The sequence below is a fragment of the Bombina bombina genome, chromosome 2 (assembly GCF_027579735.1).
Source record: "Bombina bombina isolate aBomBom1 chromosome 2, aBomBom1.pri, whole genome shotgun sequence".
NCBI classification, from domain to species: Eukaryota; Metazoa; Chordata; class Amphibia; order Anura; family Bombinatoridae; genus Bombina; species Bombina bombina.
Window position 1 is genome coordinate 801,024,207 of NC_069500.1, and position 14,038 is coordinate 801,038,244.

At 33.2% G+C, this 14,038-nt stretch overlaps 1 protein-coding gene across 2 annotated transcripts in view; it reads right to left on the reverse strand.

The window, feature by feature from the left end:
* The window catches only part of LOC128649625 (scaffold attachment factor B2), a 69,723-nt gene that overhangs the window by 4,452 nt on the left and 51,233 nt on the right, over nucleotides 1-14,038 (reverse strand). For both annotated transcript variants that reach the window (XM_053702990.1, XM_053702991.1), the window contains exon 15: nucleotides 8,214-8,253. In XM_053702990.1, the coding sequence (XP_053558965.1) occupies nucleotides 8,214-8,253 (40 nt within the window). The remainder of the gene's footprint in view (nucleotides 1-8,213; nucleotides 8,254-14,038) is intronic.

The window sequence follows — 14,038 nt, forward strand, 5'->3', positions numbered from 1 at the left end:
TAGAGATAGATAGATAGATAGATAGAGATAGATAGATAGATAGAGATAGATAGATAGAGATAGATAGAGATAGATAGATAGAGATAGATAGATAGATAGAGATAGATAGATAGATAGATAGATAGAGATAGATAGATAGATAGATAGAGATAGATAGATAGATAGAGATAGATAGATAGATAGATAGAGATAGATAGATAGATAGATAGAGATAGATAGAGATAGATAGATAGAGATAGATAGAGATAGATAGATAGAGATAGATAGATAGAGATAGATAGATAGATAGATAGAGATAGATAGATAGAGATAGATAGAGATAGATAGAGATAGATAGAGATAGATAGAGATAGATAGATAGATAGAGATAGATAGATAGATAGAGATAGATAGATAGATAGAGATAGATAGATAGAGATAGATAGATAGAGATAGATAGATAGAGATAGATAGATAGAGATAGATAGATAGAGATAGATAGATAGAGATAGATAGATAGAGATAGATAGATAGAGATAGATAGATAGAGATAGATAGATAGAGATAGATAGATAGATAGATAGAGATAGATAGATAGAGATAGATAGATAGATAGAGATAGATAGATAGATAGAGATAGATAGATAGATAGAGATAGATAGAGATAGATAGATAGAGATAGATAGATAGATAGAGATAGATAGATAGATAGATAGATAGATAGATAGATAGAGATAGATAGATAGAGATAGATAGAGATAGATAGAGATAGATAGAGATAGATAGATAGATAGATAGAGATAGATAGATAGATAGAGATAGATAGATAGATAGAGATAGATAGATAGATAGAGATAGATAGATAGAGATAGATAGATAGAGATAGATAGATAGAGATAGATAGATAGAGATAGATAGATAGAGATAGATAGAGATAGATAGATAGAGAGATAGATAGAGATAGATAGATAGATAGAGATAGATAGATAGATAGAGATAGATAGATAGAGATAGATAGATAGAGATAGATAGATAGAGATAGATAGATAGATAGATAGAGATAGATAGATAGAGATAGATAGAGATAGATAGAGATAGATAGAGATAGATAGAGATAGATAGATAGATAGAGATAGATAGATAGATAGAGATAGATAGATAGATAGAGATAGATAGATAGAGATAGATAGATAGAGATAGATAGATAGAGATAGATAGATAGAGATAGATAGATAGAGATAGATAGATAGAGATAGATAGATAGAGATAGATAGATAGAGATAGATAGATAGAGATAGATAGATAGAGATAGATAGATAGATAGATAGATAGAGATAGATAGATAGAGATAGATAGATAGATAGAGATAGATAGATAGATAGAGATAGATAGATAGATAGAGATAGATAGAGATAGATAGATAGAGATAGATAGATAGATAGAGATAGATAGATAGATAGATAGATAGATAGATAGATAGAGATAGATAGATAGAGATAGATAGAGATAGATAGAGATAGATAGAGATAGATAGATAGATAGAGATAGATAGATAGATAGAGATAGATAGATAGATAGAGATAGATAGATAGATAGAGATAGATAGATAGAGATAGATAGATAGAGATAGATAGATAGAGATAGATAGATAGAGATAGATAGATAGAGATAGATAGAGATAGATAGATAGAGATAGATAGAGATAGATAGAGATAGATAGAGATAGATAGATAGATAGAGATAGATAGATAGATAGAGATAGATAGATAGATAGAGATAGATAGATAGATAGAGATAGATAGATAGAGATAGATAGATAGAGATAGATAGATAGAGATAGATAGATAGATAGAGATAGATAGATAGAGATAGATAGATAGATAGATAGAGATAGATAGATAGAGATAGATAGATAGAGAGATAGAGATAGATAGATAGATAGAGATAGATAGATAGAGATAGATAGAGATAGATAGATAGATAGATAGAGATAGATAGATAGATAGATAGATAGATAGATAGAGATAGATAGATAGATAGATAGAGATAGATAGATAGAGATAGATAGAGATAGATAGAGATAGATAGATAGATAGATAGATAGAGATAGATAGATAGATAGATAGATAGAGATAGATAGATAGATAGATAGAGATAGATAGATAGATAGATAGAGATAGATAGATAGATAGATAGAGATAGATAGATAGAGATAGATAGATAGATAGAGATAGATAGATATAGATAGATAGATAGAGATAGATAGAGATAGATAGAGATAGATAGATAGATAGATAGATAGAGATAGATAGATAGATAGATAGAGATAGATAGATAGATAGAGATAGATAGATAGATAGATAGAGATAGATAGATAGAGATAGATAGATAGAGATAGATAGATAGATAGATAGAGATAGATAGATAGATAGATAGAGATAGATAGATAGATAGATAGAGATAGATAGATAGAGATAGATAGATAGATAGATAGATAGAGATAGATAGATAGAGATAGATAGATAGAGATAGATAGATAGATATAGATAGATAGAGATAGATAGATAGATAGAGATAGATAGAGATAGATAGATAGAGATAGATAGATAGAGATAGATAGATAGAGATAGATAGATAGATAGAGATAGATAGATAGAGATAGATAGATAGATAGAGATAGATAGATAGATAGAGATAGATAGATAGAGATAGATAGATAGAGATAGATAGATAGAGAGAGATAGATAGAGATAGATAGATAGATAGAGATAGATAGATAGATAGAGATAGATAGATAGATAGAGATAGATAGAGATAGATAGAGATAGATAGATAGAGATAGATAGATAGAGAGATAGATAGAGATAGATAGATAGAGATAGATAGATAGAGATAGATAGATAGATAGAGATAGATAGATAGAGATAGATAGATAGAGATAGATAGATAGAGATAGATAGATAGAGATAGATAGATAGAGATAGATAGATAGAGATAGATAGATAGAGATAGATAGATAGAGAGAGATAGATAGAGATAGATAGATAGAGATAGATAGATAGAGATAGATAGATAGAGATAGATAGAGATAGATAGAGATAGATAGAGATAGATAGATAGAGATAGATAGATAGAGATAGATAGAGATAGATAGATAGAGATAGATAGATAGAGATAGATAGAGATAGATAGATAGAGATAGATAGATAGAGATAGATAGATAGATAGAGATAGATAGATAGAGATAGATAGATAGATAGATAGAGATAGATAGATAGATAGAGATAGATAGATAGATAGAGATAGATAGAGATAGATAGAGATAGATAGAGATAGATAGAGATAGATAGATAGATAGAGATAGATAGATAGATAGAGATAGATAGATAGAGATAGATAGATAGAGATAGATAGATAGAGATAGATAGATAGAGATAGATAGAGATAGATAGATAGAGATAGATAGATAGAGATAGATAGAGATAGATAGAGATAGATAGAGATAGATAGAGATAGATAGAGATAGATAGATAGATATAGATAGATAGATAGAGATAGATAGATAGAGATAGATAGATATAGATAGATAGATAGAGATAGATAGATAGATAGAGATAGATAGAGATAGATAGATAGAGATAGATAGATAGAGATAGATAGATAGATAGATAGAGATAGATAGATAGATAGAGATAGATAGATAGATAGAGATAGATAGATAGAGATAGATAGATAGAGATAGATAGATAGAGATAGATAGATAGAGATAGATAGATAGATAGAGATAGATAGAGATAGATAGATAGAGATAGATAGAGATAGATAGATAGAGATAGATAGATAGAGATAGATAGATAGAGATAGATAGATAGAGATAGATAGATAGAGATAGATAGATAGATAGATAGAGATAGATAGATAGATAGATAGAGATAGATAGATAGAGATAGATAGATAGAGATAGATAGATAGATAGATAGATAGAGATAGATAGATAGAGATAGATAGATAGATAGAGATAGATAGATAGAGAGAGATAGATAGAGATAGATAGATAGAGATAGATAGATAGAGATAGATAGATAGAGATAGATAGAGATAGATAGATAGAGATAGATAGATAGAGATAGATAGATAGAGATAGATAGATAGAGATAGATAGATAGAGATAGATAGATAGAGATAGATAGAGATAGATAGATAGAGATAGATAGATAGAGATAGATAGATAGAGATAGATAGATAGAGATAGATAGATAGATAGAGATAGATAGAGATAGATAGATAGAGATAGATAGAGATAGATAGATAGAGATAGATAGATAGAGATAGATAGATAGAGATAGATAGATAGAGATAGATAGATAGAGATAGATAGATAGATAGATAGAGATAGATAGATAGATAGATAGAGATAGATAGATAGAGATAGATAGATAGAGATAGATAGATAGATAGATAGATAGAGATAGATAGATAGAGATAGATAGATAGATAGAGATAGATAGATAGAGAGAGATAGATAGAGATAGATAGATAGAGATAGATAGATAGAGATAGATAGATAGAGATAGATAGAGATAGATAGATAGAGATAGATAGATAGAGATAGATAGATAGAGATAGATAGATAGAGATAGATAGATAGAGATAGATAGATAGAGATAGATAGAGATAGATAGATAGAGATAGATAGATAGAGATAGATAGATAGATATAGATAGATAGATAGAGATAGATAGATAGATAGAGATAGATAGAGATAGATAGATAGAGATAGATAGATAGAGATAGATAGATAGAGATAGATAGAGATAGATAGAGATAGATAGATAGATAGATAGAGATAGATAGATAGAGATAGATAGATAGATAGAGATAGATAGAGATAGATAGAGATAGATAGAGATAGATAGATAGATAGAGATAGATAGATAGAGATAGATAGATAGAGATAGATAGATAGAGATAGATAGATAGAGATAGATAGATAGAGATAGATAGAGATAGATAGATAGAGATAGATAGAGATAGATAGAGATAGATAGAGATAGATAGAGATAGATAGAGATAGATAGAGATAGATAGATAGATAGAGATAGATAGATAGAGATAGATAGATAGAGATAGATAGATAGAGATAGATAGATAGATAGATAGATAGAGATAGATAGATAGATAGAGATAGATAGATAGAGATAGATAGATAGAGATAGATAGATAGATAGATAGAGATAGATAGATAGAGATAGATAGATAGATAGATAGAGATAGATAGATAGAGATAGATAGATAGATAGATAGAGATAGATAGATAGAGATAGATAGATAGATAGAGATAGATAGATAGATAGAGATAGATAGATAGAGATAGATAGATAGAGATAGATAGATAGATAGAGATAGATAGATAGAGATAGATAGATAGAGATAGATAGATAGATAGATAGATAGATAGAGATAGATAGATAGAGATAGATAGATAGATAGAGATAGATAGATAGATAGAGATAGATAGATAGAGATAGATAGATAGAGATAGATAGATAGAGATAGATAGATAGATAGATAGATAGATAGAGATAGATAGATAGAGATAGATAGATAGAGATAGATAGATAGAGATAGATAGATAGATAGAGATAGATAGAGATAGATAGATAGAGATAGATAGATAGAGATAGATAGATAGAGATAGATAGATAGAGATAGATAGATAGAGATAGATAGATAGAGATAGATAGATAGAGATAGATAGAGATAGATAGAGATAGATAGATAGAGATAGATAGATAGAGATAGATAGATAGAGATAGATAGAGATAGATAGATAGAGATAGATAGATAGAGATAGATAGATAGATAGATAGAGATAGATAGATAGAGATAGATAGATAGATAGATAGAGATAGATAGATAGAGATAGATAGATAGAGATAGATAGAGATAGATAGAGATAGATAGATAGATAGAGATAGATAGATAGAGATAGATAGATAGAGATAGATAGAGATAGATAGATAGATAGAGATAGATAGATAGAGATAGATAGATAGAGATAGATAGATAGAGATAGATAGATAGAGATAGATAGATAGAGATAGATAGATAGAGATAGATAGATAGATAGATAGAGATAGATAGATAGAGATAGATAGATAGATAGATAGAGATAGATAGATAGATAGAGATAGATAGATAGATAGAGATAGATAGAGATAGATAGAGATAGATAGAGATAGATAGAGATAGATAGATAGATAGAGATAGATAGATAGAGATAGATAGATAGAGATAGATAGATAGAGATAGATAGATAGAGATAGATAGAGATAGATAGATAGAGATAGATAGATAGAGATAGATAGATAGATAGATAGAGATAGATAGAGATAGATAGATAGAGATAGATAGAGATAGATAGATAGATAGAGATAGATAGATAGATAGATAGATAGAGATAGATAGATAGAGATAGATAGATATAGATAGATAGATAGATAGATAGAGATAGATAGATAGAGATAGATAGATAGAGATAGATAGATAGATAGAGATAGATAGATAGAGATAGATAGAGATAGATAGATAGAGATAGATAGAGATAGATAGATAGAGATAGATAGATAGAGATAGATAGATAGATAGATAGAGATAGATAGATAGAGATAGATAGATAGAGATAGATAGATAGATAGATAGAGATAGATAGAGATAGATAGATAGAGATAGATAGAGATAGATAGATAGAGATAGAGATAGATAGAGATAGATAGAGATAGATAGATAGATAGATAGATAGATAGATATAGATGAGATAGAGATAGAGATAGAGATAGAGATATATATATATATATATATATATATATATATATGCACCCTTTACCTCAGAGCATTCAGTTATGCTACATACAGATAAATTAAAGGGACATAATACTCATATGCTAAAGCACTTGAAACTGATGCAGGTAAAAAATAAGAAATGAACAGCAGCCAATCAGCATCAGCAGTGCTAAGGTCATGAACTCTTTTACTGTGATCTCATGAGATTTCATTGTAAACTTTCTTGCACTGAATAGGGAAATAACATGAGTGCACAAAAGCTTGCTCCTTCCACTGTCCCAGGACTGACATACTAATTTGTTGCTTAGAAGCCCTTTACAATGGGATGTGGCTACTGAGAAACTTTTGAGGAAAAATATCTTTCTTTTTTACATAGATGATCAGGTGATATTTTCTAGTCAGCTTTTTACAACTATGCTGCATCACTTTCACATGTTTCAGCATTTGGGTATTATGGCCCTTTAATATTACTTATTACGTCCAGACCATCTGGATGAAAGCATATAAAAACTGGGATATCCTTAATATGTATAATAAAGGGACATTAAACTCAAATTTATTCTTTTATGATTTAGAAAAAGCATACAATTGTAAGGATATCTAAAGAATGAAGCAAATTAGATAAAAGTACATTGGAATGTTTAAAATTGTATTATCTACTTGAATCATGAAAGAAAGTTTTTGGGTTTAGTGTCCCTTTAAGGTATTGTGTAGTATAGATCTGTATTTCTTTTAAGATTTTTTATTTGTATGCTGTAGTTACACTACAAAATCTGTTATGCAATCAAGTTTTTAAAAATCTAAAAGAATGCAAAATCAATTTATGCTTACCTGATAAATTTATTTCTCTTGTGGTGTATCCAGTCCACGGATCATCCATTACTTGTGGGATATTCTCATTCCCAACAGGAAGTTTTCCTGTTGGGAATGAGAATATCCCACAAGTAATGGATGATCCGTGGACTGGATACACCTTACAAGAGAAATATCATGTATGCCATATCTTTATAAGATTTTTACCTCCATTTTAATGGTGTGTGGTAACAGATGAGAGCTGTTATAAGGATGCCTAGACATCCTGACATACAACTTATGTAACAATGCAGGATCTGGCAGATACAAGACATTGGTTTACCCAAATATGTTCCAATATAAATAAATTTTCACCACACATACACTTTATGACATTACTATTGGTGAATTGGGTTTCTTGGAGAGGAAGAGCGGGAGCGGAGAGAGACAGAGACAGAGAGAGAGAGAAAGATATATATCCACCCAAGAAACAATTCACAAATAGCAATAAAGTGATAACATTTATAATGGCTGAGAAACCATATATTTTTTCCCATAACTGTACCAACAGAAAACAAGTGTGAACGTATAAAACTCACTAGATCTCTGCCTCCCAAGCCAGTTCTGGTGTTGTCTCTTCTGAAAAACAAAAAATAAATGTGATTGTAGAATATATCAAATTAATAACAGTATGAAATATATATATATATATATATATATTTATTAATACAGTTAACCCCTTAAGGACCAGGCATTCAGAATAAACTTCCTCAAAAGATTAGAGCATTTTTGCTATCACTTCATTTAAACAGAAAGAGCTTTTTTATTTACCCAACAAAACTATATATTTTTTTTTTTTAAGTAGACAACCGAAGGTATTGATCTAGGCCCAATTTTGTTATATTTTATGTCGTTTGGTGCAAAATGTGATTAGAGATACAGTATGTGTGTATATATGTGTGTGTATATATATATATATATGTGTGTATATATGTGTGTGTATATATATGTGTGTGTGTGTGTGTGTGTGTGTGTGTGTGTGTGTGTGTGTGTGTGTGTGTGTGTGTGTGTGTGTGTGTGTGTGTGTGTGTGTGTGTGTGTGTGTGTGTGTGTGTGTGTGTGTGTGTGTGTGTGTGTGTGTGTATATATATATCTATATCTATATGTGTGTGTGTGTAGATATATATATCTATATGTATATGTATATATGTATGTATATCTCTATAGCTGCGCACCACTTTCGAAAGTCCTGGCAATTAAGGGGGTAATCAAGTAGCTTGTAAGGTTAAGTTTAGCTTTAGTGGAAAGAGTGGATTACTCTCCCAACAGATCCTGCACACCCACTAATCCCTACCTGATTTAAAAAAAAAAAAAAAAATATTAGCTACAGTGTAGGATTACACCCCTTAAATTCTTAACTGCCAAAAAGCTCTCTAACCCTCCCCCTCTAACTAGTTTCCGCCATCTTAGGTACCCGACAGCTGTCTGCTAGTACATAGTTTTCTTTCAATGTATCTATTTACATAAAGAAAAATTCTAACAAATTTTATGTAGTATAGCTGCCCCCTCATTTACCCCACCTCCCCCCCTCCAAGTGATTTTTACCCCCCCTATACCCTTTATTCCCCCTCTCCATCAACGATCGGCACCACTGCTACCAGACGTAGAGAGGGACACAGCATCTCCTTTTGCATGTCCCATTTCTGCACTGCCCATTCGTGGAGCATGCAGGAATATCGCAATCTTGCCACTGTTAGCGAGATCCTGGCAGAAAAAGGCACAGGACAGCAGCCCTAATAACCATTTAATAACCGACGTACACCTTCACACGTCGGAAATAGTGGAGGTCTTGCTGCTGACAAGAGTCCGCAAAGTTGCGCAAGCAAAACCCTTATGACCACTTATACAAGGTACGTTGTTTGTTAAAGGGTTAAAACAGTACTCTGTGAACAGATATTAAGTTTAATAAATTTAAGTTTAATGTAAAAATGTTCCTAGACGTCACATTTGATCAATTATAATATACCTTTGTTAATTAAGCGGCACTGAGCACCAATTATAATACAACGAAAAACATAATTTATGTAAGAACTTACCTGATAAATTCATTTCTTTCATATTAACAAGAGTCCATGAGCTAGTGACGTATGGGATATACATTCCTACCAGGAGGGGCAAAGTTTCCCAAACCTTAAAATGCCTATAAATACACCCCTCACCACACCCACAAATCAGTTTAACGAATAGCCAAGAAGTGGGGTGATAAGAAAAAGTGCGAAGCATATAAAATAAGGAATTGGAATAATTGTGCTTTATACAAAAAAATCATAACCACCACAAAAAAAGGGTGGGCCTCATGGACTCTTGTTAATATGAAAGAAATGAATTTATCAGGTAAGTTCTTACATAAATTATGTTTTCTTTCATGTAATTAACAAGAGTCCATGAGCTAGTGACGTATGGGATAATGACTACCCAAGATGTGGATCTTTCCACACAAGAGTCACTAGAGAGGGAGGGATAAAATAAAGACAGCCAATTCCTGCTGAAAATAATCCACACCCAAAATAAAGTTTAACAAAAAACATAAGCAGAAGATTCAAACTGAAACCGCTGCCTGAAGAACTTTTCTACCAAAAACTGCTTCAGAAGAAGAAAATACATCAAAATGGTAGAATTTAGTAAAAGTATGCAAAGAAGACCAAGTTGCTGCTTTGCAGATCTGGTCAACCGAAGCTTCATTCCTAAACGCCCAGGAAGTAGATACTGACCTAGTAGAATGAGCTGTAATTCTTTGAGGCGGAGTTTTACCCGACTCAACATAGGCAAGATGAATTAAAGATTTCAACCAAGATGCCAAAGAAATGGCAGAAGCTTTCTGGCCTTTCCTAGAACCGGAAAAGATAACAAATAGACTAGAAGTCTTACGGAAAGATTTCGTAGCTTCAACATAATATTTCAAAGCTCTAACAACATCCAAAGAATGCAATGATTTCTCCTTAGAATTCTTAGGATTAGGACATAATGAAGGAACCACAATTTCTCTACTAATGTTGTTGGAATTCACAACTTTAGGTAAAAATTCAAAAGAAGTTCGCAACACCGCCTTATCCTGATGAAAAATCAGAAAAGGAGACTCACATGAAAGAGCAGATAATTCAGAAACTCTTCTAGCAGAAGAGATAGCCAAAAGGAACAAAACTTTCCAAGAAAGTAATTTAATGTCCAATGAATGCATAGGTTCAAACGGAGGAGCTTGAAGAGCTCCCAGAACCAAATTCAAACTCCAAGGAGGAGAAATTGACTTAATGACAGGTTTTATACGAACCAAAGCTTGTACAAAACAATGAATATCAGGAAGAATAGCAATCTTTCTGTGAAAAAGAACAGAAAGAGCAGAGATTTGTCCTTTCAAAGAACTTGCGGACAAACCCTTATCCAAACCATCCTGAAGAAATTGTAAAATTCTCGGTATTCTAAAAGAATGCCAAGAAAAATGATGAGAAAGACACCAAGAAATATAAGTCTTCCAGACTCTATAATATATCTCTCGAGATACAGATTTACGAGCCTGTAACATAGTATTAATCACGGAGTCAGAGAAACCTCTATGACCAAGAATCAAGCGTTCAATCTCCATACCTTTAAATTTAAGGATTTCAGATCCGGATGGAAAAAAGGACCTTGTGACAGAAGGTCTGGTCTTAACGGAAGAGTCCATGGCTGGCAAGATGCCATCCGGACAAGATCCGCATACCAAAACCTGTGAGGCCATGCCGGAGCTATTAGCAGAACAAACGAGCATTCCCTCAGAATCTTGGAGATTACTCTTGGAAGAAGAACTAGAGGCGGAAAGATATAGGCAGGATGATACTTCCAAGGAAGTGATAATGCATCCACTGCCTCCGCCTGAGGATCCCGGGATCTGGACAGATACCTGGGAAGTTTCTTGTTTAGATGAGAGGCCATCAGATCTATCTCTGGGAGCCCCCACAATTGAACAATCTGAAGAAATACCTCTGGGTGAAGAGACCATTCGCCCGGATGCAACGTTTGGCGACTGAGATAATCCGCTTCCCAATTGTCTACACCTGGGATATGAACCGCAGAGATTAGACAGGAGCTGGATTCCGCCCAAACCAAAATTCGAGATACTTCTTTCATAGCCAGAGGACTGTGAGTCCCTCCTTGATGATTGATGTATGCCACAGTTGTGACATTGTCTGTCTGAAAACAAATGAACGATTCTCTCTTCAGAAGAGGCCAAAACTGAAGAGCTCTGAAAATTGCACGGAGTTCCAAAATATTGATCGGTAATCTCACCTCCTGAGATTCCCAAACTCCTTGTGCCATCAGAGATCCCCACACAGCTCCCCAACCTGTGAGACTTGCATCTGTTGAAATTACAGTCCAGGTCGGAAGAACAAAAGAAGCCCCCTGAATTAAACGATGGTGATCTGTCCACCACGTTAGAGAGTGTCGAACAATCGGTTTTAAAGATATTAATTGAGATATCTTCGTGTAATCCCTGCACCATTGGTTCAGCATACAGAGCTGAAGAGGTCGCATGTGAAAACGAGCAAAGGGGATCGCGTCCGATGCAGCAGTCATAAGACCTAGAATTTCCATGCATAAGGCTACCGAAGGGAATGATTGTGACTGAAGGTTTCGACAAGCTGTAATCAATTTTAGACGTCTCTTGTCTGTTAAAGACAGAGTCATGGACACTGAATCTATCTGGAAACCCAGAAAGGTTACCCTTGTTTGAGGAATCAAAGAACTTTTTAGTAAATTGATCCTCCAACCATGATCTTGAAGAAACAACACAAGTCGATTCGTATGAGACTCTGCTAAATGTAAAGACGGAGCAAGTACCAAGATATCGTCCAAATAAGGAAATACCACAATACCCTGTTCTCTGATTACAGACAGAAGGGCACCGAGAATCTTTGTGAAAATTCTTGGAGCTGTAGCAAGGCCAAACGGTAGAGCCACAAATTGGTAATGCTTGTCTAGAAAAGAGAATCTCAGGAACTGATAATGATCTGGATGAATCGGAATATGCAGATATGCATCCTGTAAATCTATTGTGGACATATAATTCCCTTGCTGAACAAAAGGCAATATAGTCCTTACAGTTACCATCTTGAACGTTGGTATCCTTACATAGCGATTCAATAATTTTAGATCCAGAACTGGTCTGAAGGAATTCTCCTTCTTTGGTACAATGAAGAGATTTGAATAAAACCCCATCCCCTGTTCCGGAACTGGAACTGGCATAATTACTCCAGCCAACTCTAGATCTGAAACACAATTCAGAAATGCTTGAGCTTTCACTGGATTTACTGGGACATGGGAAAGAAAAAATCTCTTTGCAGGAGGTCTCATCTTGAAACCAATTCTGTACCCTTCTGAAACAATGTTCTGAATCCAAAGATTGTGAACAGAATTGATCCAAATTTCTTTGAAAAAACGTAACCTGCCCCCTACCAGCGGAACTGGAATGAGGGCCGTACCTTCATGTGAACTTAGAAGCAGGCTTTGCCTTTCTAGCAGGCTTGGATTTATTCCAGACTGGAGATGGTTTCCAAACTGAAACTGCTCCTGAGGACGAAGGATCAGGCTTTTGTTCTTTGTTGAAACGAAAGGATCGAAAACGATTGTTAGCCCTGTTTTTACCTTTAGACTTTTTATCCTGTGGTAAAAAAGTTCCTTTCCCACCAGTAACAGTTGAAATAATAGAATCCAACTGAGAACCAAATAATTTGTTTCCCTGGAAAGAAATGGAAAGTAGAGTTGATTTAGAAGCCATATCAGCATTCCAAGTCTTAAGCCATAAAGCTCTTCTGGCTAAGATAGCCAGAGACATAAATCTAACATCAACTCTAATAATATCAAAAATGGCATCACAGATGAAATTATTAGCATGCTGGAGAAGAATAATAATATCATGAGAATCACGATTTGTTACTTGTTGCGCTAGAGTTTCCAACCAAAAAGTTGAAGCTGCAGCAACATCAGCCAATGATATAGCAGGTCTAAGAAGATTACCTGAACATAGATAAGCTTTTCTTAGAAAAGATTCAATTTTTCTATCTAAAGGATCCTTAAACGAGGTACCATCTGATGTAGGAATGGTAGTACGTTTAGCAAGGGTAGAAATAGCCCCATCAACTTTAGGGATTTTGTCCCAAAATTCTAACCTGTCAGGCGGAACAGGATATAATTGCTTAAAACGTTTAGAAGGAGTAAATGAATTACCCAATCTATCCCATTCCTTAGAAATTACTGCAGAAATAGCATTAGGAACAGGAAAGACTTCTGGAATAACCGCAGGAGCTTTAAAAACCTTATCTAAACGTATAGAATTAGTATCAAGAGGACTAGAATCCTCTATTTCTAAAGCAATTAGTACTTCTTTAAG